Below are 25,724 nucleotides of genomic sequence, written 5' to 3' on the forward strand. Positions count from 1 at the left end.
TTGGGCTCTGCAAGGTCATATAGATACGATCTCCACTCACTCTAGGTTGACAAGGCTCCATAGACATCCATATATAGAATGAAGAGAGACTACATAGTGTAATACTATCAACCACTCTTTTATTAATATATAAAATCGCTTCCCACAAAGGGGTACTCACATTCTCCTGGTGCTGTTGTGCACCAGACAATAAAGCGCCGTGTAAAAATCGGTAGTTAATGTGCTGCAGGGTATGTTTTTCCTCCCAGCTCAGCTGTGTGCTTCTCGTCCGTCCTGGCCCCTCCCCTACGCGTGTTCGACACAGGGGGTCACGTGTCTTCATCAGGGGACCCCCTGTGTCGAACACGCGTAGGGGAGGGGCCAGAACGGACGAGAAGCACACAGCTGAGCTGGGAGGAAAAACATACCCTGCGGCACATTAACTACCGATTTTTACACGGCGCTTTATTGTCTGGTGCACAACAGCACCAGAAGAATGTGAGTACCCCTTTGTGGGAAGCGATTTTATATATTAATAAAAGAGTGGTTGATAGTATTACACTATGTAGTCTCTCTTCATTCTATATATGGATGTCTATGGAGCCTTGTCAACCTAGAGTGAGTGGAGATCGTATCTATATGACCTTGCAGAGCCCAATGAGTGGCTACCAAGCGTGATTTGACATAGCTAGCCACTGTGTCACACACTCAGAGGTGAGCGCAATCACTTTGGGGGGGTTTTCCAGGATTCATCACGGTTGATTGCAGCACTCGGATTCATTTTGCACTGGATGTGTTGGATTTCGCTGAACACAGATGCACTTTTATTTGGGACATTTTATGGACACTTTATTATGGAGAGATCACTAAGCGCAGATTATTTTGACTGCGTTTAAAAAGCACTGAGCACTTTTATGTTATTTCATGTTTAAGTGATTTGATTCTTTGCATGCTACACTAGATGCGAGACATTGCATGTTATCTGATATATCACTTGATCGAGTTTGCTTTGGCGTGAGTGTACATGCACATTGCACTCTTATTGTTTGATATGTAAGCATAATATAGAGGTTAAGGTACATACTATATATAGGAAATTTGCATGTTGTATTCGATATCTATATATTAGTGATCTTTGATACCGATTCTATTTTATTTTTTTGATATCAAGCGCAGCGCAAACAATTTTTTCTATACTTGTGCACGGATATGAATACGTGAACTGCGTTTGCGGCTGGATATTCACAGTTATTTATATATATATATATTTTTGCTTTGGAGTTTCACATTTATGCACATTGAGCACTGGATCATTGTGGCTCGCAAGATTTTCCTCTTTTTGTTTTAACCTCTAAATACGTGAAGGCTTCCTCACAGTAAGAGCTGTGACAATGTGGAATAAACTTTTTCAAGAACTAATTCTGGCCAGCTCAGTAGATTGTTCTAAAAAAGGCCTGAATACTATCCTAAATGCACAAAATATAACTGGATACTTATATTTATAGGTATTAATACCAGGAATAGTTGATCCAGGAAAATCTGATTGCCATTTGGAGAATCAGGAAAAGTTTTTTTCTTTCCCCACTGGAGCAAATTGGATTCAAGCTTTATTTGTTTTTTTTGCCTTCCTCTGGTTCAACTGTGGGTATTGGATTGTGTATATGGAAGTTGTGTGTTTTTCTATTGGTTGAACTGAACTAAATGGACTAAAACTCACTAACAAATTACTAACTGCTAAAACCAAAGGTCACTACTCCATACCCATACTCTTAGACCTTTCTGCTGCTTTTGATAGAGATGACCACCAGCTCCTCCTCAAACTTTACTCCCTTGGCCTCCATTACTCTGCTCTTTCTTGGTTCTCCTTTTATGTTGCACCTTCAGTGTCTCCTACAACTCTTATCTCCTCAGTTTGTTTTGCTCTTCCTGTTGAGGTATCCCAAGGCTCTGTCCTTGGAACCTTTCTATTCTTCCTTTACTCCTCTTCCCTGGACCAGTTGATACTCTCCCATGGCTTCCAATACCACCTCAATGCTGATGACACTCAGATCTATCTCTCTACTCCTCATCTCACCCCCTCGATCTCCCCATGGATCACTAATTTATCGAGTGACATTATCAGTATGAATGTCACAACACTTCCACAAACTCAATCTGTCTAAAGCTGAACTTGTAATATTTCCTCCTCCCAGATCCTCCACTTCTGACTTTACCATCAATATCAATGCACAGCCATTGTTTCATTCAGGCATTCTAGGCTGCTAGGTGTAATCCGAGACTCTGACCTCTCCTTTGGGCACCACATGCAATCACTGGTCAAATCTTGTCACCTTAACCTCAACAACATTCCCAAATGTGCCCCTTTTTAACTAGTGACACCTCAAAACAATGTATTCATTGCCAAGGTATCCCCCACTTTCACTACAGTAACTCTCTTCATACTCTTCCCAGACCTAGCTAAATACAGACTATCCCCCCTCCAGCCTATCATGAATGCTGCTGCTGCTAGACTCATCTGCTTCACTAACTGATCTGTTGCTGCTGCTCCACTCTGCCAATCCCTCCATTGGCTTCCACTGACCCAACATATAAAATACACAACACTAACTGCAACATACAAAATCATCCACAACACTGCCCCCAGTTACATCACCAACCTCATCTCAACATATATTGTCTAAATCTGCCACTCTGTTCCTCCCAAGACCTCCTTCTCCCCCATCACCTCTTTCTACTCATCTGTAGGACTTCTCCAGAACCTCCTTCATCCTTTGGAATGCCCTATCCCAATCTCTCCAGTTATCCCCTACCCTGTCTGCCTTTAGGCGGCTGGCTCCATAAGCTCATCCCCCAGAGATATTACTTCACCTCCCCTCCCCTTATATTGTAAAGTGCTGCACACACTGCTGGTACTATATAAAACCTATATAATAATAATAATTGTATATGTTGTCATAGGGAAATCACTTTTTTGGATTACGATAGTCTTGCAAATAGGGTTTAGACCTCTGTCCATAAATCAACTAAATTATTTTAACAGGGCTTGTGTACTGGAAGTTTATTTTTATTGGCAGGCAATACAGGAATCTTTCCCTTCCAAAACTAAAATAATGGGCTAAAGCTTGAAGCAGTTATTTTATTTCACTGTATTAACTGCAGCACTTGATCATTGATGGCTTCACAGATTTGTGATCATTTCCTCTCCTCTTTCTCCGCCTCTGAGCTTACTCCCGGACTTCAAATGGGCAGTGTGTAATTAGTATTAATAGGGAACATTATTGAAATAAAGCTGGAAAGTCTCTCATCTGTAGCTGATCGTTTTAATATCCCTATTCTTACTTCCAGCGGCAGTACAGACTTTACACTGACATGACAATAATCATCTAGTTCATTTTCCATCCTTGATTTAAAATGTGGCTATGAAGAATCTATCATTTACATATATCATTAGATATCAGATACATTTTCAGATTGGCTAAATGTGCCTGCATAAAAATGTACTTTGGTCAAAGGATGTTCCTGAATTTATTTTCATTAAAGTGCATCGCCCGTATATACTGTATGTATTGTTTTGTGGGTTGACTCAGTTTATTAAGGGGTACTCAATTGTACATGGCTCCTCTGAAACATTTGTTGAGACTGAGATGTAAAATGTTACAAAACTAAGCATATACAGTGGGGAAAATAATTTGATCCCCTGCAGATTTTGTAAGTTTTCCCACTTACAAACAAAGGGTCTATAATTTTAATCATAGGTATATTTTAAATGAGAGAGATAGAATATCAACCAAAAATTCAGAAAAAACACATGATACACATGTTAATTGAGCTGCAGTTCAGTGAGTAAAATAAGTATTTGATCCCTAAGCAAAACATGACTTAGTACTTGGTGGAGAAACCCTTTTTGGCACAGAGGTAAGACATTTCTTGTAGTTAGTTACCAGGTTTGCACACATCTCAAGGGGGAATTTAGTCCACTCTCCTTTAGAGGTCTTCTCTAAATCCTTATGGTTTCTTGGCTGTCACTTGGCAACTTGAAGTTTCAGCTCCCTCTATAAATTTTCTATAGGATTAAGGTCTGTATACTGGCTACGCCACTCCATGACCTTAATGTGCTTCTTCTTGAGCCACTCAATTTATAACATTTGTATTATTTGTTTTTATGGATTTATGGTTGATATTCTTTCTCTATCATTTAAAATAAACCTAGGATATAAACCCTTCATTTTTTTGTCAGTGGCCAAATATACAAAATCTGTAGGGAATCAAATAATTATTTTCCCCACTGTACAAGTCTCATTTTCCAAAAAGAGATTGTCTACTTCTGTTTCCATGGCTGTATTAGCTTCTTAAACTTATATTATACTAAGGTAGAAACTTCATTCTACCGGTTCTGATCTGCACAATAAAAAACTTACCAATATTAAAATTGAACACTGCACTGATCAGTGAAAATTAGACCTTTGGCAGTCTTGGGAACCGGCCAGATTATTAGTTTTAAAAAGCGGACGACCTATACCTTTTTAAAAGGATGCACGTGCCCCTGGGTCATATAGATGGATAGAGCATGATCTTGAATCCCTATAGTCCCTTTTACCAAAGGAACACAAGTTACAAAATCCTTCTCAAACTGCTGCCATTTATTGGGATGCTTACACAGAGTATGTCTATAAGTGAGGACTTCATACATTTACCCTTGTATAGCAACCATCTAGTTGATCAAAGCAGGGGGATGACCTAGGGCTTTAAATTGGAAAACTAAAGTGATGATAGCATAGAACAGGCTTATAAACGCTAACTCACATCACCCCTTCCATTCAAAACTGTGACTGTCACTTTATCATTACATCCCCCACAATTTTACACCTTAACTACTCAGACCTTTCTGCTGCCTTTGATAGAGGTGACCACTAGCTCCTCTTCAAACTTCACTCCCTTGGCTTCTGTGACTCTGCTCTTTCCTGAAACTCCTCTTGCGTATCTCATTGCACCTTCAGTGTCACCTGCAACTCTTATCTTCTATGCTCATCTTCCTGCTGGGCCTTCACACATCTTTTTTTCTGAATCACTGGCATAAGGTCTCGCCTATAGAATTCATCCAAGAATCACAAAGAATGGGCACAGTGATCCAACAGAGAACTTATAAGGAACATAAAAAAAGGGCCCACAACTACATGAAACATTGTGGTCTTTTAATAAACTTGCCATTAAGTCAACATTGTTGCGCTGAGAAACATATAGCATGCTCGTAATTGAATGAGCAACCAATATCTCATGATAGTTAGAGTTATTACATAGCTATATAAAAATACTACCTGTATGCATGATTTGACTGTAATGACAGAAAAAGACACTCCCACAATGTCTTCCTACTTTTGTCTTGATATTGAGTACTGCTTGTTAAACTGGCAATGTAAAATCTTTCTGATGCATCCTCTCTTATTACTTTCCCTATAATTAATGAATGCTACTTGTCAGGTTTAGTAAAAAAAAAAAAAAAAAATCTAGTCATTTATGCCACAGATATCCTTCACACAGAAGACAGTCACATAATTCAGAAGTTCCGTTTGGTAGCTATTTGTCAATCATCTCTACTATAATTGGAGGTGGCTATGCTGTTGATTGAACAAAATACTACTATATGTCATGATGTCTCTTGAAGCTGTCAAGACTGTGTAGCCTATGAAGTACAAAGCAATCTTCAAATGAGTGATGAACTGACTAGGTGCTTCTATGATAGGAACAGAGTTGAAAAGGCTGCTTTTAATTCACACAACGGAGGAAACAGAGAGCTTGTCTGTCTCTACCAAGTGAAAAATTATATAAAATTAAAAAAAAAAAGTTTATGCAGTACTAAAATTATTGTGTTATATATTTATTTCAAAACGTGATGCTATTTCCTAACTTTTAAAGAACACACAGCATTTACTTTATATGATATGTAACAAGCACATGATCCTTGTACATTTATCACACATATGCAATGACAGACCTCTTACTGTTTGGCAATTTGTAAGCTAAATTATTTACATTACATCAATCTAACATACAATTTGTCTGTATAGTGTCTTTGTTCGGAATCTGTATTTATTTTGCACTCAGCCATTACAGTTTTTATAACCAAATTTTCTCAAAGCTTACAGTTTTAAAAATGTTGGTAAGTCAATAGGAGATATCCCTTTTACAGTGCTTTTTGTCTTGTCTACCCGCATACAATACTTTGGTGGGTTATTTCTGGACTAAGCCTTGATTTCTTTTACTTTGCCAAATGTAGAGAATCTTGGTAATGAGCGGAGAAGATCACATAGTCTCCCATAAAGTAACAGGCTCCAACAGGCAAGCTGAGTGGTGGGAGAGTAGGGTAAAAGTGAGTGTCAGTAATGGGGTTGGCTTTCTAAAGAACCTGTCATTTTTCCCTGAATGGGCAAAGGGATCAATTTTCTAAACACTCTCTTGTGCAGAGCTTTCCTCTAATTTGGCACCTGATGGTTGGAATATGTGTCATTTACAACTCTTTCGTTTTTCTTAACATGGCAGCTCGTTATGTTAACATGGTCCATTCACACTTCGGTTGCAACAATGCACAATCAAATGTGCGTGTAAACATACATTACTGCAAAACCCAAGGCACAACTCTCTGTGCACTATAGTGCCATTAATTTAGAATGGCCTGCACAGAGTGGTAAAACACACATTTTTTCAGTATACCACAATGCACAGATCTGGTGCACTACAATGCACAATTGTTTCAGTTCACCAGATTGCACAGTAAACTTTTTGTGGGTTGTTGCACCCTTTAAAAAAAAACAAAAAGTGTTTAAGCTTATTCAAAATTAATTCCAAAAGAATAGACTGCCTTTCCATAACACACAAAATCCTGCATATTACTGTGCATGTGGTAATGCACAGCAATGCATTGCCACAATTAGAATTTTTAGTACCTGAATTTTATCTTCATATTCAAGTTCTGCAATCCCAAGCACAACTGAATTTACACAGAAAGATCTGAATGATTCAAACTCATTTTATGCAATTTTAAAAAGCTTAGATTTTCATTTAATAAACCTCTGTCTATACACTTCCTTTTAAAATTGCAATACTTCAAAGCATATCTGTCCAGGTATCATCGTTTGTCTAAACATGTAAACAGAACAGACACAGAGAAGAGCATCATACTCGGCATCTTTCCTGCTTAGGTCATGGATGTAAAAGCAAAAAAGTTAATGACCAACCTGTGTGCTGCCTCCGATGCTTCGTAAGGGCGTGACGGGTCCCACCAGCAAAGCCACAAAGGTCACACAAGAACGACTTCTCGCCTGTTGCAACAATAAACAGATGTGGGATTGTAGAGGTCACAGATCGTTAAAACATATCTATCAAGCCTTTCAGGGTTACTAATTCCTCCAATCAAATGTTTCCATGTAAATATGTCAAATGGGAATGAAATTACCACTGCGGTTTATTGACTGTGATAAAATCTGAAAAGCACCACTGAACATAATTACATACTTGTCAGACCCATAAAAATTAGCTTTATTATCAATGGAATGGTTTTGTACAACTTCATTTCTGTTAGATGCCTTCCAGATGGGGCTGCTTTATGCACTTGAACAGTTTTTATGCATACCCTGATTTTTTTTTACAATTCCCATACATCTGGCCTTTCTGAGCACACTAAATATTGTCTAAAATGTAGAATACAAATGCACATTATACAATTATAATCTGAATTTACTAACATGCTATGTTTGTGTACGTTATTAGATACATTCATTTTTTTGTCGGCATCCAGGAAATATATTGTAAACAAGTTAATAAAATGTTATGTATTGTTAACCATAATGCAATATTTGAGAGGTCATAAAATAAAAGGCAAACAAGCTCACACAACTTACATTATATCACTTATTTTAATAAAGCATGACTTTACTCCTCAAAATATTAGTGTTCATTTTCCCTAAAATCTTCATTCTTTACAAGGAAGAAAATTGCGTGATTTCTCCATGAAATCACATTTAAATGCTTTAAATAAAGCACAGGTAAGTTTAAAAAGAACAGAAATGTATCAACGGATCACAAAGCATTTTTAATAATTTTAGGCTAAAATATATTGCTGAAAAGTATTGGCTACTAACTATATGCTGCTAATCAAATATTCCTTAGCCACTTACAGACAAGAAGATTTTTTCACTTAACGACCAGGCCATTTTATGCGATATGACACTGCGTCGTTTTAACTGACAATTGCACGGTTGTGTGACGCTGTACCCAATGGAACATATAAATGTCACTAGCAGGGAAGGGGTTAACATTAGGGAGCGATTAAGGGGTTAAGTGTGTTCCCTGGGAGTGTTTCTAACTGTATGGGGGCTGGGCTGACTGGAGGAGGAGAAAAATCACTGTTGCTAATCACTGGGAACAGCAGATCTCTCTCTAACTCCCCTGTCAGAATGGGATTTGTCTGTTTACATTGACAAATCCCCGTTCTGGCTCTCGTTCCCATGATCGCGGGTGGCCGGCGGACATCGCGGCCACGCGCATCGGGTCCCCCGCCGTACAGCGGGCGCTTGCGTCTGCTACGGCTCCTTTAAGGAGCCGCGTACACCTACGAAGATTTGCAGGAACGTGGCGACGTGCTGCTGTATAATGACGGCAGCTGTTCGGCAAGTGGTTAAAACAGTATCAAACCTAAAAGCAAACATTTTTTGTATTGCAGCTTACCAATTCTTAGATGTGATAGCTGTATTAGTTTCCTTTTTTAGGCTTTCTTTCTTCTATTTTTATCTGGTGATCCAGGCAGAAAATCTGTTGCATTTCCCAAAGTGCACCAGCAGAATGTATCAGTTTACATGGATGAGACAAACCACTTAAACCTGTTGTAACCCACAGGGTTAAATTTTATTTATCCTCTTGGTTGATTCATGCAATATCCCCCCTGGGACTGTGCTTTATAAAAAAATCCAGCTATATACCTGTTTACAGAGCACTGATCGGCGGTGACCCGCAGGCTATCTCCTCTATTGGCCTGACAACTGCAGCGGGTGGGGCCGAGAATCCCCTACTGACGTCAGTCAGGAGGGGAGGAGGAGAGAGGTGGCCTCGCCCGCTGCAGCTGTCATGTGAGAGAGGAGAGAGCCAGCGGGTCACGTGAGCGCCAATCAGCACTCTGTAAATAGGTATATAGCTGCATTTTTTTATTAACCACAGTCACAGGGGGACATTACATGAATCAACCGAGAGGATAATGTAAATTTTACCCTAATTTGAGCAGCAGGAGGGCACGGACAAGGAACTGACAGGCAGGGAAGGGAGGGGGCAAAGGAGAGCACAGAGGAGAGACAGGAGACTTAGAGGATGACAGTGGCATGTAAACTGACCATGGTGTCAGGGTTCAGCAGCCATGATATACCGTTGGTCAGTTTACAAAGGGGAGGGCAGAAACTGTCAGGATCAGCCAGGTATTTCAGATGATAGAAGGGGCCAAATTACACAGCACAAGCACTGTGCTGTATAACATGCTTTAAAGAAACAGGATCTTTATTTTTAAATTAACACTGGCAGGGGTGATTAAAAGGATCAGCTTTTGTATATTCTTGCAAAGCCTTTAACCCAAAAGTAAAAACATGTTTGCTGTAACTGATTAAGAGAGCTGGAGTTTGGCTTCAATTTATCAGTGTATCTAAATCAGCTAATACATTTACTGTATGTTAACTGCGTGTTACTGGTCAGATCATTAGGGGGAAAGAAAGCCAAAGAAAAAAAACTAATGCAGCCGCCACATCTAATGATGGGTAAGCTGCAATATAATACATTTTTGGTTTTGGGTTTTAATATCACTTTAAAGTGAAACTCCAAGCTTCCACAAAAAAAAAACAAACAAAACTGTCCAATATAATTAAAAGAAAAGAAAGCAGTTGCTGCTGCAAAACGCACCTTTATTCCTGTTCTGTCCCATGCTCTCTACTCCTCCACTTGATAGTGCTCCTGTTCCAGGGTTATTAAAGGCCATTGTCATTCAACCCGCTATCTGTGAGCCCAGATAGTCATAAAAACCCCCTAAGGAGTGTGTCACCAGTTCATAGTACTGCTACACAGAATGGCGCTCACATGTCATTATGCAAGCTCTGCTCGATGCAGCAGTAAGCGCTGCCCACCACTACCAGTCAAGGAATATCTGTGATGTCCCTGGATTGATCACACGACACCATGATTTAAAGTGGGACTAATCTTTGAAAATCCAAATTTTACAGATTTGAGGTAGAAGAGACATGCAATAATAAATCATCCTCGTTCCCCAAGAACTTTGTTATTTTTGGTGTACATTGGACAGCTCATGCATCACGCAGTGTACACTCCTAGCTCAGTCCTAATGAAGCCAGGTGCCTCATCGTAGTAGAAAGAGTCAGCGCAAAAATGGCCCTTGGGTAGTTTGATTGGCAGAGGCATCTGATGTGGTTGATCACAGGATAGGCACAAGTCATCTGCTTAAAGAGGTTGTAAACCTCCATTTTCAAGTTGTACCTATAGGTAAGCCTATAATAAGGCTTACCTATAGGTACAGTAAATATCTCCTAAACGTGCGCTGTTTAGGAGAAATCTATTTTGTACTGCGCCGATGATGTAATCAGCGCATGCGCTGTGAAGAAACGGCACTCCGGACCGTTTCTTCACTAGTGAGTGCCGTAGCTGGTGGCTCCCACATGGCGTCACGCAACTCCGGACAGTCACAGAGCCGAAGTCCGTAACCCTGGAAGGAAGAGGGGCAAAAATGGATGCGGCCTCCAGCGGGGGAGCAGGGTACGTTTGCAGGTAAGCGTCACATAATGTGCTAGTATGTGATGCATACTAGCCCATTATGCTTTTACTTTGCAAGGAACAAAAAAGGAAGTAAAACCCAGTCAGTTCATCCCCCCTGCTGTGAGTGACAGGTGATTTACATATCTCATACATGAGCCTTAGAGAGGCATTATGTATAATTCTCATCCCCTCCTCCTTTCTTCTCCAGCTCTCCCAGGATTGGCTGCTCCACACCTCAGCATGATTGGGCATGCTGAAGTCATGCGGTGACTTTTCTGGGTTTTGACTGGATATTAGTGATCATAGTGGAAGTTCAATGTAAGAAATACACAGGAGAAAATTCATGTTGACAAGGGAAAGATAGAGGTGGGCGGGAAGTATACCGGCATCACGACTCCACCCACGAGCTCCGGACAACAGACCCACCCACAGAATCTGCGTTTTTTCGGGTCTCATAACAGACAGAGGGGAGACATTTGACAGGTAAGGATAAATGCAGGAGGCATGTATATCCTTATAGAAAACCACTGTGGCAATAGTTTAGAAAGGATGAGAGTGGGTTTACATCTACTTTAAGTAAAACATCCAACTGCTTTAGTTCACCAAATAAAATGTGTTTTATGGCTTTAAAATACCACTTCCTCAGTTTAAGGTGATAAAAATTGGTGTCTAGTAATAGCTAGCAGTGAGATCCACTTGGGGAATATCCTTTATTGGCCACTAGTTGAAATGTAGAGCTTTTATCACCTTGAACTAAGGAAGTTGCAATTTAAAGCCACAAAACATGACGCTTTCTACTACTCTGTTCACCCACCTGAGGACCCCCATAGGACCACACAGAATGGGGGTGCCCGAGGCATAGAAAGCAACTATGCTGACCCTGCGTAGAGACAGATTTTCCCCACCCGCACACTAGGAAGCCCGCATGTTTCCCCTTAGTTGGGTGACTGCAGCCTTAACCTTTTTTCCCTTTATTGGAAGTAAGTGGAAAGCACTGCATTCTTGTTTTTGAATTAATCTACTATACTATAAGGGCTCTCTTGTGTCCCTCTCTTTTCTTTTTTGTTGGAAAATCTGAGCTTTACCAGAAACCCTAAGCCAGCTCCTCGGGATTCTTTGGTCCATGTTCTACCACCACATCTCAAACCTTATTATATAGGTTCCCCATTGTGAACCCCTGCCAACCAAGGAAAAATCCCCTCTTAGACAACAGACCCCAAGTCAGGTGTCCCCAAATGAGGATTTCAACACACACCAAAGCTTTAAAAAAAAAAAAAAAAAAAAAAGAAAAATATGCATTCTCCAACACTTTCTGTCCCAGTGCCAATTGTCACCAGGCTAATTAGATAGGAAGAATCTGCCCAGTGGGGATACAGAAATGTATACCAAACAAATAATCACAGTGTATTTTTTTTATTTACATACTGATGAGAACTCCATCTGTAATAAATTCTTCAAAAAACAACCAGCCAACTTTAGCTGGATGCCACTAACCCTCCCTGAGTTCTTCAAAGATTTCAAAGGAAACATCAAACACAAGGCAGACGTCCACACAATCATATTGATCAGGGGCATCCATCCTGCCCACCCTGAAAAACTCGGTCCTGGTGGCATCTGGTGGCTACCCATAAGAATGGTGGAAAGCTACAGTACCCTTATGGGTCCGCATATGTACAGCATGACCCATACTGTCAATCTATAGTATGTTACATGTACGCACCAGTTCATTACTTTTTGGCTATGGCCATATGGCCAGTTGCACCCATGGATGTCCATGTGTTGGTGTGCATTGGTTCACACACGGACGTGTGTCCCTGATGGTGAACATGCTCGCTGACCTTAGAAGGTATTTCGTCACTGTCCCTTGAAGTAGCTGGTGCTGTGTCTTCTTGCCAACTACCTTGTGTGTTGAGATTGCTGTTGTTTCTAATTATCCACTGCTTACCTGTATCGCCTGACTCTGCTTTTGTCTTCAGCCCCCGATAGGTTCCTGATATTCTTTTGCCTCCTACCAGCCTCAACCTATGCCTGGAGACTGCATGCAGATATTGCCTGGATTGCTTGGATAGGCACCATCATCCCTTATAATGTCCCTATGTCTAGACATTACATGATCTCTTGCCCCATCTTCCTCAACCTTTGCTTGGACACCAGCTAATCTCTGCCTGCCACCTGCCTTGACCTTGGTCCAGACACAGATCTGTTGTCAATGTTCATTCTTTCTCCTCTGTGTAGCCACCCCGTTCTTGCGACCCCTTTCTCTGTGGGGCATTCTCCTGAAGACTGCAACCTGATGTGAGCTTGCAGCAAAGAAACCCAAAAGCCACTAGGGTCACCAGCCTAGTGTCTTGGAAGGCGCTCTGGTGAAGACCACGTTGTCATTTACACTTTGTGTCTTGGATGAGCCCAGGGTTGTCATCTTGAACACTTTGAAATGTGAATCAATATAAAACAGTTTAACTGGCCAGATTTTTTAGCAGCAGTCTGCATTGATTCAGAGGGTTTAGACTGTGGTCTGCGCATGAAAGCTGGAGATAATTATTCAATTTGAACAAAATAAATCTTAATTATCGCAACCTCCTACCACCAAAGTAAATGTTCAAATATAAATAATTACACAAAATGAGTTATTCAATATGGCCTCATCCAGAACCAATTTTGTATTACAATACCCTAAACACTGATATGCTCAGTGGATTCATATTACGTCATCACAGTAGTGAACTGCTGCATTTCTTTTTGCTTACCTACCTGAATAAAGAGAACAATACCTCTAATATGGTAAGTGAAGGGTTAATATCCCTGCACTGTATGTGATGATTATGAAGGCTTTGGGCAGAAGAGAACAGACCCTCCCCAACTGGGGGATAGGGTAAAAGTAATACACCTTATCCATAGTTACCTAGTTACATAGTAGGTGAGGTTGAAAAAAGACACAAGTCCATCAAGTCCAACCTGTGTGTGTGATTATATGTCAGTATTACCTTGTATATCCCTGTATGTTGCAGCCGTTCAGGTGCTAATCTAATAGTTTCTTGAAACGATCAATGCCCCCAGCTGAGACCACCGCCTGTGGAAGGGAATTCCATATCCTTGCCGCTCTTACAGTAAAGAATCCTCTACGTAGTTTAAGGTTAAACCTCTTTTCTTCTAATTTTAATGAGTGGCCACGAACTCCCTTCTGCGAAAAAGTTTTATCCCTATTGTGGGGTCACCAGTATGGTATTTGTATATTGAAATCATATCCCCTCTCAAGCGTCTCTTCTCCGGAGAGAATAAGTTCAGTGCTCGCAACCTTTCCTCATAACTAATATCCTCCAGACCCTTTATTAACTTTGTTGCCCTTCTTTGTACTCGCTCCATTTCCAGTACATCCTTCCTGAGGACTGGTGCCCAGAACTGGACAGCATACTATAGGTGCAGTCGGACCAGAGTCTTGTAGAGTGGGAGAATTATAATTTTATCTCTGGAGTTGATCCCCTTTTTAATGCATGCCAATATTCTGTTTGCTTTGTTAGCAGCAGCTTGGAATTGCATGCTATTCCTGAGCCTATCATCTACTAGGACCCCCAGGTCCCTTTTCATCCTAGATTCCAGTATACAAGTACAGGCGCAACATGCTTTTACATCTACACACAGAGGTGCATTTCCCCTTGTGTTTTTTCCATCCTAGATTCCCCAGAGGTTCTCCCCCCCAGTGTATGGATTGCATTCATATTTTTGCCACCCAAATGCATTATTTTACATTTTTCTACATTGAACCTCATTTGCCATGTAGTTGCCCACCCCATTAATTTGTTCAGGTCTTTTTGCAAGGTTTCCACATCCTGCAGAGAAGTTATTGCCCTGCTTAGCTTAGTATCGTCCGCAAATACAGAGATTGAACTGTTTAGCCCATCCTCCAGGTCGTTTATGAACAAATTAAATAGGATTGGTCCCAGGACAGAACCCTGGGGGACCCCACTACCCACCCCTGACCATTCTGAGTACTCCCCATTTATCACCATCCTCTGATCTCGCCCTTGTAGCCAGTTTTCAATCCATGTACTCACCCTATGGTCCATGCCAACAGACCTTATTTTGTACAGTAAACGTTTATGGGGAACTGTGTCAAATGCTAGTGCAAAATCCAGATATACCACGTCTACGGGCCTTCCTTTATCTAGCTGGCAACTCACCTCCTCATAGAAGGATAGTAGATTGGTTTGGCAAGAACGATTCTTTATGAATCCATGCTGATTACTGCTAATGATACCATTCTCATTACGAAAATCTTGTATATAGTCCCTTATCAATCCCTCCAAGAGTTCACATACTATTGATGTTAGGATAACTGGTCTGTAATTCCCAGGGATGTATTTTGGGCCCTTTTTAAATATTGGTGCTACATTGGCTTTTCTCCAATCAGCTAGTACCATTCCAGTCAGTAGACTGTCAGTAAAAATTAGCAACAATGGTTCCCTAAGTACCCTCGGGTGCAAGCCATCTGGTCCCGGTGATTTATTAATGTTAAGTTTCTCAAGTCTAATTTTAATTCTGTCCTGTGTTAACCATGGAGGTGCTTCCTGTGATGTGTCATGAGGATAAACACTGCAGTTTTGGTTACTGAAGCCCCCCCGATTCCCTCGTGAAGACTGAGGAGAAGAATAAATTCAATACCTTCGCCATCTCCCCATCCTTTGTAACCATATGTCCTTCCTCATTCTTTATGGGGCCAATATGGTCTGTCCTCCTTTTTTACTGTTTACATACTTAAAGAATTTCTTGGGATTTTTTTTTACTCTCCTCTGCTATATGTCTTTCATGTTCTATCTTAGCCATCCTTATTGCACCCTTACATTTCTTGTTGCATTCTTTATAAAGTTTGAATGCTGATGATGATCCCTCAACTTTGTATTTTTCGAAGGCCTTCTTTGCATTTATATGCATTTTTACATTGGAGTTAAGCCATCCAGGACTTTTGTTCGCTCTTTTAAATTTATTACTCAATGGGATGCATTGGCTAATGCCCTTATTTAATATGCTCTTAAAGCAAACCCATCTCTCCTCCGTGTTCTTTGTTCCTAATATTTTATCCCAATTTATGCCTTCTAGCAAGGTTCGTAGTTTAGGGAAGTTGGCTCTTTTGAAATTCAGTGTCTTTGTATTCCCCTTATGTTTCCTATTTGTGTGATTTACACTGAAGCCAATTGACCTGTGATCGCTGTTACATAAATTGCCCCGTATTTCCACATCCGTGATCAAGTCTGTATTGTTGGTAATCAGTAGATCCAGTAACTCTTTATTTCTAGTTAGTGCGTCTACCATCTGACCCATAAAATTGTCCTGTAAGACTGGAGCTGGCGAGCCTCAGATGAATGTGCGGTTCCCTCCGCCCAGTCTATGTTTGGATAATTAAAATCCCCCATTATGATAACACTTCCCATCCTTGCTGCTAATCCAAATTGTGATAGGAGATCTGTCTCCCCTTCCTTCCTCAGGTTATGGGGGGCCTATAGCATACTCCCAGTATTATTTTCCCCTTAGCTTCATCCCTTTGAAGCTCTACCCATAAGGATTCCACCTCCTCCCTAGCTCCTTTAGTGATGTCCTCTCTCACATTCACTTGTACATTATTCTTGATATGTAGGCATACCCCCCCCCCCCCCTTTTTTTACCCTCTCTATCCTTGCGATAAAGGGTATACCCTTGAATGTTTGCCAGCCAATCATGAAAGCTGTTGAACCAGGTCTCTGAAATTCGACAAAATCCAAATCCTCCTCGTACAACAGTATCTCTAGTTCACCCTGCACCTATATACATCTGTACACTTATTTACTTTGTGAACTGCTGCACATCTTAGTTATTGACAGATGTGTTCCAACATTTCTTAAACGTCTTTTGTTGGTTAGTTAAGTCACTAATATTTATAACACAAAAGGGTGCAGCGCCAGCTAAATGTCCTGAAAAAACATATCAAAATAAAGTCAGCCAAACTAATGGCTAATAAAGATGATACAGTCCCCACACCAACAGAAGTGGACAAAAATAATTTATGCACCCGTCACCACTGTGTATGGAGGGGCAAGCCTGCTTACCAGACTGTATTGACCCTCAAATTATAGAGGATCTTTGGCGCATATATAGCAACAGGCAAAATGAATGGACCACCAAACTCCTGCCGTAAACGCCACTCTGCCTTTTAGGATAGATGTAAATCACGAACCCAGGGGAGGAAGCTCCTGCTATATATATTATGTTGTATAATATACTGTGTTACATTTATGTATGTGGGAGTATGATCAAACCTATTGGTGCTGGCTGCCAGCGCTTTACCCATTTCTAGCCAAGCGCAGATTTTATTTGTTTTTTATCTTGACGTCACCAATATTAAACAAAAATTCCCCAAAAAACACCAGCAGCAAAGCCAATGCATTAAAGAATGAAACATGCAGATTGTACTGCCTAAGCATATGTGTACTTCAGTCCTTTTTGGGCTAGCATTAGTTCTGATTTATTTTTTCTGTTTTTCTTTAAATTAAAAAAATGCTGAATAGAGGTCCAGACCCTCATTTAGCACTGTGCTGCCTGTCACTCCTCTGATGCACAGCCGCTTTAAGGTAGGAGAGAACTACCTACAGCTGTGTCAACACTTCTTTAGGGGCCACAGAGGAAACAGCTATAGTGGGCAGAGGACACTACGGGGGGGATTACAGAGTACACTGATATGGGGGCAGAGGACACTACTGTGGGGAGGGGGAGTTTCAGAAGGCACTTTGGGGGGGGGGGGGGCACTGCTATGGGAGGGAGGACATTACTGTGTGTAGGGGGGTGAAGAAGACCCTGCAATGGGGGGGGGAAAGGACACTGCTATGGGGCAGAGGGCACTACAGTGGGGGGAGGAGGGCAGGGGACACTGCTTTTGAGGGGGGGGCACAGGACACTACTGTTAGGGGGGTCAGAGGACACTACCGTGCGTGGAGGGGGGGTCAGAGGACACTACCGTGTGTATGTAGGGGGGGGTTAGAGGACACAACAGTGGGGAGGATGATTTGAAGTGGGGCAGAAGGCAATACTATCACACACAGTATGTATTTTTATTGGAGGCTTTATTTTTTTTTTTTTTAAAAGGCCGGTGGTGACACACATTCAGTCCCAGATTCAGTCAACAGCTGGCTAAAGCCCTCTGTTGGCTGACTTCACAGAGTCGATCCAGGCTTTGAAGAAATCCTAACAATAATGTTGAGATCCGTCCAGATTCCTGACCAGCAGCTGGCTCAGCAACTTAGCGCACCGCTGAGAGCCTGAGCCAGCTGCTTTTGCCCCCTTTTCAGCCCAGCACTCCAGTTAGTGCTGGTGGGGCAGAGCACAGAGTGGACTCTAGAACTGAGCAATCAGCAGTCTGTGATTGCTCAGTTCTCAGTGAAGAGTTGCGGGGAGCATCTGCATCCATCTGGGAGAGTATGTAGGGTTTTTTTTTTAATCACACTTATCTTTCAAAAATGTCATTAGCATGTTGATGAGGGAGATAGAAGAAGCTGAGGAAGGAAAAATATAAGCAGTTTAAAATGCAGCTTTCAAAATATTTCCACAATTTCATTTACTTCACAGGCCCTTTCCGAAAATGAAAACAATTAAACAATCAAGCCAGTTTAACACATTTAAGTGTTTAACCTTCTCATAAATAATAGAAAGAAAAGTACGATTCACCTGAACTCTATTACACTTATAATAGATTTAAGACAATGGATATGATAAATGGTACACTCCCTGGCACAGTCAGTATGTTCAACCCAGTTATTAAAAATTGTACTGCCCTTCATACGATCTGTGACATCTTGGCAATTCAGTTTACTCACAAGATAAACCAGTCCCTATGTTGTAACGCGAGTAGCTCTCCTTACCCAGAATCACTTTAGAAAAGTATAACAAACAATAATATTACTTAAAGTGGTTGAAACCAGTGAGGTGACTAGCATCAAGGGATACACAGAGATGAAACAAATCCTCCTATACAAGCTGTACCCGTTTATTTGCAGCCCTCTATTCTCAACAACTGAACAATGTACAGTATTTACACAGGATCTCTAAATTCTGAAAAGCAGGGGGCGGGGATCTGACGTCTGTCAGTGCAGCTGTCTGTGAGGACATCTCTCAGTCCTGTTTGGAGGTCAGGGACACCCCCCCCCCTCCTCACAGTACACAGAGAACATGCAGAGTTGTGGATACAAGTCACAGGCTGTGTGTTGGAGCACCCTCCACCACCACCTTTTAATCTCTTGTGTCGAGAAAACCTGTCAGAAGTGACTCATGCTGATGGCAGAAGAACAAGGCTGTAGATAGAAATCACACTTGCTGATTTGGATAGAGGCAAGTACTGTACACAGTATATAAGGTTATGCTTTGTTCATATTTCATGTCTGAGGTTTACAACCACTTAAAAGAGGCCATTGTAGTCTGCTGGTTCTTTTCTCTTTGTAAATTAAACCTCATCAGCAAAACTCTCCAAACAAGTGCAATTCAAAATAAACAGTTCTATCAGTAATGTAAGCATTACATTCAAACACAGTATACAGTAAACAACAAGAAGAAAGTGAGGTTGATTTACTAAAACTGGAGAGTGCAAAATTTGGTACAGCTGTGCATGGTGGCCAATCATCTTCTAACTTCAGCTTGTTCAATTAAAGTGGATGTAAACCCAATGTCATCCTTTCTAAACTACTGCCAGGGGTTATCTATAAGGATATACATGCCTCCTGCATGTATCTTTACCTGTGATATGTCTCCCCTCTGTCTGTTATTAGACCCGAAAAACTGCATATTCTGTGGGTGGGTCTGTTGTCTGGAGCCTGGTGGGTGGAGTTGTGATGTCAGTAGACTCCCCACCCACCTCTACATTCCCCTAGTCAATATTCATTTTCTCCTGTGTATTTCTTACACTGAACTTCTGCTATGATCTCTAACATCCAGTGAAAAGACAGGAAAGTAACCACATGACTTCAGCATGCCAAATCATGCTGAGGTGTGGAACAGCCAATCCTTGCACAGCTGCTGAATGAAAGGAGCGGGGGAGGGAATTAAAAAATACTGCATGCCTCTTAGGCTAATGCACGAGATGTAAATCACCTGTCACTCACAGCAAGGGGGAGTATTTGACAAAGTTTTTCTCAGTTTGTCAAGAATTGTCTCACTGAACAATAAAAGGGGATTGCTCAGAGATGGATTAACTCTGTGTGGCAAGACTGGGCTCAAATGATAGCAAATCTTATACTCTACAGTATGATATAAAAAATAAAAAAAAAAAAATTTTCGGGTTTACATCCACTTTAAGTGTTGACAAAAAAAAAAACTGGAAGCTGGTTTCTCTGCAGAGCTGCACCAGATTTTGCACTCTCCAGTTTTAGTAAATTAACCCCAGTGTATGCATATATTTGGATAGTGTGATGAGACAGAAGAATGGGTAGAATCCATCAGGCAGTAACCACTATAAGCCATACCCGGTATCCACCTTCAGAACCCATGTGCAATGCTGTTCTGGAGCACACCCACACTTTCCACGCACTAGGGTTGATTTACTAAAATTGGAGTGTGAAAAATCTGGTGCAGGTCTGCACAGAAATCAATTAGTTTCCAGATTTTTTTTGTCAAAGGTTAATTGAACAAGCTGAAGTTGCTGATTGGGTACCACGCACAGCTGCTCCTGATTTTGAACTCCCCAGTTTGAGCCCCCATTCACATTAGCGCAATTTGACATGAGATTTGACATGTCAAATCGCATGCCAAATTGCAGGCTATTGCCGGAAATAGCACTCTCCCAATTGGTGCAACGCTGACTTTGCGGCGCCACACTGATTTCCAAAAGTAGTTTCTGCACTACTTTTGGCAACTTCGGGGCGATTTCAATAGACATCTGTGCATGAACCCCCACAGATGTCTTTCAAATCGCCGCCGAACTTGCACTGAAATGAGGGTTTGAAATCATGAGAGTTCAGCTGAACTTGCACGATTTCAAACCCTCATTCAGTGTCAATGAAGGCTTAGTAATATCAACCCCAATCCTCGCACACGCATACATTTTACCCAAACAATGAGCTTTGTCACTGATTGGGCATAATACAACATCGGGTGAGAATCCTGACAAGGTCCATGGACAGTTTGAAGCAATAAAGTTGCTTTGAAATGTTGGAGAACTCTGTGTAATAATGGGTAAAGTTGAAATGAAGGTAAAGGCAGCTCCATCTATCAACATTTTATCAGAACTTATGTGCAAATGATGTTGATTAGCATGATTGTCAGCTCAGTTATCATTATGGACGTTTGGGTTCACAAATCATATAAATGTTTAAGTGAGCTTTTTCTTTTTTTCTAAGTTAGAGCTCATGGAAGCCAAGGCCCGATCAGATGAAAAAATGACAGGTCTTTCAGTAACAATCTAGAAGCAAGGCTTAGTGTTATAAATTGATGCCGGGATGCATTGCAAGTCCTCAGGGAATTCGCCTACCACCTAAAATAAAGTCTATAGGCTACACTAGAAATGTTTGGCCATGTTTCATTAGATCACTGTATCCAATGATAACTTAGATTGCTGTGTATTTCTAACAAAAGATTAAAATATGCTATTACAAAGAGAGGAGAGCATTGGACTTTGCCTCTTCCATGGAAAACCTTTTTAATGTACTGTACGGCTTTGTTAGACTTTATTAAAATAACCGTATCTGGCCAGAATGAGTGGTTGAGTGACATAAGGACTTTTCTATCTTGTGAGTAAACTTGGTTGCCAAGATGTCACAGGCCATATATAGTGCACTACAAATATTAAATAACTAGATTGAGTACACTGACTGTGTTAAGCTTTTTGTCCTGTTAATGGAATAGAGATACTCACAAACCAATAGTTCGCTGGGTTAAGCGAGACAATTAATGGGCCTATACAAAAAGGTAGTGTAAAGAACAATGGTCCATGTATTTCCCTAGTCTTAGACAGGCAACAACTAATCTTGCAATTTCAGGTAAAACTTGGAAAAAGGGCTTTGGGGAATACTTACTGGGCTTTGTGGTCAAAGTCTTGCGTCAAAAGGAAGGGCTGAAAAAGGTTTGGAAGCCTGTGTAGAGCGATTAGATGCTTTGCATTTCACAGATGTAGAGACTACTGAAGAGGAATTTTACATCGTGGAAGTAAACCCTTCCCTCCTACAAAGTCTTTTATGATGTGATCAAATGCCTCCCCAAACAGACATCTTTAAAAAGGCATACGCATGAGACTTCTTTTACAGGCGGCTTCAGCTGTCCAGGATTTAGCAACAAGATTCTGTGCATGTGAATGGAGTATAGGGGAATTCTGTGAATTTGTCTCATGACATGTTCTAGGGCATTCACATAAAAAAATAGAGCAGAAGGTAACTGATGCAGTTGCTCTGCTAAAACATGATCCTGATCCAGTTAGCCAGTGTGACATACTGAAATTGTAGCAAGAGCTGGTTGGAGGGCTGGGCCTGCTATAGTAAACAGAGATTGTACGAGCAGCTCAAACAATCTGTCCACAGAATATTTGCAAGAGGGAACATCTTCAATAGGTACAGTGAGATGTTCTTTTAAGACTGAGAGGGTAGCATCTACTGCAGGAACAGACCACTGTTTAGTAGAGCTGCACAAGTCTGGCTAAAATGAGAATCACAATTTTTTGCTTAGAAGATAGATCACGATTCTCTCACGATTCTCACGGCGTAACATCATCTTTCACATTAAAACAAAAAAAATTGGGCTAACTTCACTGTTTCATTTTTTGTTTTTTTTATTCATTGAAGTGTATTTTTTCCCAAAAAATTGCATTTGAAAGACCGTTGGGCAAATACAGTGTGACATAAAATATTGCAGCAATTGCCATTTTATTCCCTAGGGTCTCTGCTAAAATATATATAATGTTTGGGGGTTCCAAGTAATTTTCTAGCAAAAAATATTGATTTTAACTTAAGAAAGAAAAATATTTAGACTTTAAGTGGTTAAACTTCCTGCATTTACACAGTTGTTGAAAACTTGGCAGACTGCCAGGATTATTTATTTACACAGAAGTTCTATACCTTTGATCTAAGAAGGAAGCTTAGTTACAATGTTTCAAGTTAAAGACTTGGCAGGCTGCCCGATGATTTCTTTTGACAGCTGAGTGAGCAGATAAAGTCTCTCCACTTGTTTATATGAAAGAATCAGCAAAATCTGCAGGAGAGATTGTCAGGGGGGGTGAATCCAGATCACGATTTTTGAACGATTAATTGTGCAGCTCTACTGTTTAGTGTACTCAAATTCAACTAGATAGAGTTTGGAAAATATTTTGAGAGAATTTCCTCTTCTATTTGTTCATGAATGGGTAATGGCAGGGAATTTTACAGGTCGCTCTATACCCAAAGGGGCGTTGTGAGACAGGGGAGAATCAGGCTGCACAATGCCTTTTGTGGAACATTTCCATATTAGCAAGCATGTTGTATGAAGTTCCCTCTTCAATTGTATAACAATGTGGTGAAGAAAATTTTTCTGCAGCCTAGTCCAGTTCTGCCTAAATGTCTTCTTTATTATTTTCTGTGTCTGCCTCATATAGGGCAAGCATATCAATATCTGGGAAAAATGGGAGTAGCAGAGAAGGCTTGGCCCTGGACAGAGATGGCTGTATTAAAGCAACTATTGATTGTGACATACAGTAGATGCAGTTCTGCTTTCATCAGTAGGTCAAGTGCTGCATATGCCTGAAATAGAGCTACAATCAGATGCAGAGATCAATTATAGAATCGGCTCCTACTCCTATACAGTACAATGAGCACATTGTCACTCTTAGATTAAGTGTTGTGCGGGCAAAAGAGCCAATGTTTGCCTGTGGCTCTCTCATGATTTCCTTTTGCCTGGTCTTCACCATAGCTACGGTTGAGGGTATTCCCCTGTGTGTTACTCTTGAAGTAGAATGCGGGATATAGGGCAAGCGTGTCCAGAGCAAAGTAACCGGGGTGTAGACTGTTCTGTAGAGAATGCTGGTGGCAAAAGAGAGGGAGGAAGCGGTGGAGTACCTTATAAAGGCTCTAAGCAGAAGTGGCGGTATGTGACCTGTTGTGTGATGTAACATCTTGACATCCACCTGCATGGTTGAATTTTATCACCAAAATTAAAAAGTTTACAATGAAATTAAAACAATTCAAATATAGCCCTAGACATTTACAGTAATAGTCAGAAGGATACTAGGTGACCCTGTCTCACCTGTCCCTGGTGAAAGTCCAGGTTTCACCTGTCACAGTGGGCCTAGCCACAAAGGGGTCTTCAGGCACTGGGTTTCATAGGGACAAACCACAGAACACGGCCCTGGTCCTGTATAGCATTCCTGCAGCTGACTACATGCATTGCACAAGGTGAACCCCCGTGCAGGATACAGTTCCTAAAGTAACATTACAGGTTGCCCCCACAGTATGGGATCCGGGAACGACTCCCTAGGTTTTACCAGGGTTGAGCTGTGGAATTAGAACACAGTGAAAAGATCTGAAGATAAAATAATGAAGGAAAATGTCCTCATGTACGTTGTCCTTCACATCCTATCAGCCCTTTATGCCACCTTGACTAATATCCCTCAGGAACAGAAGGAGCCATTTATTCTTGCTTGGGAATGCAAATTGGGAGTCTCGCTCATCAATAAATAATGTCAAAGGCTCCTACTCCTCTCATTGATATCTTCAAAGAGTACCAACTTACAAGAAACACATTTAAAACTCCTCACCGGGTGGTATAAACCCCTGCTTTTCTTCATATGACCTACCCCAACATTTCAGTTCCTTGCTGGCGGTTCAGGAAACTGTGAGCCACATTTTTTTTTGGTCTTGCTCTAGGCCAAGACCCTTGTGGAATGGAATTAGAACATTAAACCAAAAATTCACAGATTATACAATCCAAGAGAATCAAGTATTCTCCCTCCATGCATAGCTCGGACATACTTATTACATACCTTACCTACCGTAAGTCAGTCCATCACTTACTGAACACAGCTAATGCCCTGTACACATGACTGGTTTTCCCGTCGGAATAAACTCTGACGGTTTTTCCAACGGAGTTCCGACAGAATTCCGCTCAAGCTGTCTTGCATACACACGGTCACACCAAATTCCGACCGTCCAGAATGCGGTGACGTACAACATGTACGACGGGACTAGAAAACAGAAGTTCAATAGCCAGTAGCTTCCATCTCGTACTTGCTTCAGAGCATGCGTCGTTTTTGGTATGTCCGAACAGCATACACATAAGCGGTTTTCCCGATAGGAATTGGTTCTGTCGTAAAAATTTAGAACATGTTCTCTTTCTAGGTCTGTCAGAATTTTCGGCGTAAAAAGTAAAAAGTCGGATGGGCATACACATGATCAGAATATACAATGAAAAGCTCCCGTCTGACTTTTTCTGTCGGACATTCCGCTCGTGCGTACACAACATAAGGCTTGCATCCCCTTAGATGCAAAGACTCTGTCCCACCCATAATTTCTATGTGGATCAACAAAGTGGAAGAAATTAGGAGAATGGAAGACCTTATACACTTACCCAAAACAAATGTGAAGCCTATCTTTGCACTTGGAACTACCGGGGCACCTTCCTCCTTTTAGATGAGGGTAAGACCCTATTGCTGAGTTATTTCTAAACAATTCTACATTCCTCCATCATGAACCCCATGATGGGATCCCCATTCCACTCTGTACTTCTTTCCCCTCCTTACAGAAGATCTTATGATTTCGATTGGAACAGCTTTCTCTCCTTGTCTAAGTACAGACCTGATGTATTTTTATAGAAAGAAGGGGGGAATTTGGGGACTTTGAGTGAGGCACATATGTGGTGTGCCTCCATCCCTGATTCAGAAAATAGGGTGGGAGGTTTGGGACTTTAGATGAGGCAAGGTGGAGGTTGATGGAATAAAGTGCATATTTATTGGTCATACAGAGCTGTATACATCATATCAG

At 41.1% G+C, this 25,724-nt stretch overlaps 1 protein-coding gene across 2 annotated transcripts in view; it reads right to left on the bottom strand.

The window, feature by feature from the left end:
- Positions 1 to 25,724, bottom strand: part of ZNF407 (zinc finger protein 407) — an 823,527-nt gene that overhangs the window by 277,442 nt on the left and 520,361 nt on the right. For both annotated transcript variants that reach the window (XM_073631246.1, XM_073631245.1), the window contains exon 7: positions 7,212 to 7,295. In XM_073631246.1, the coding sequence (XP_073487347.1) occupies positions 7,212 to 7,295 (84 nt within the window). The remainder of the gene's footprint in view (positions 1 to 7,211; positions 7,296 to 25,724) is intronic.

This window comes from Aquarana catesbeiana, linkage group LG05 (genome assembly GCF_042186555.1).
Source record: "Aquarana catesbeiana isolate 2022-GZ linkage group LG05, ASM4218655v1, whole genome shotgun sequence".
Taxonomy (NCBI): domain Eukaryota; kingdom Metazoa; phylum Chordata; class Amphibia; order Anura; family Ranidae; genus Aquarana; species Aquarana catesbeiana.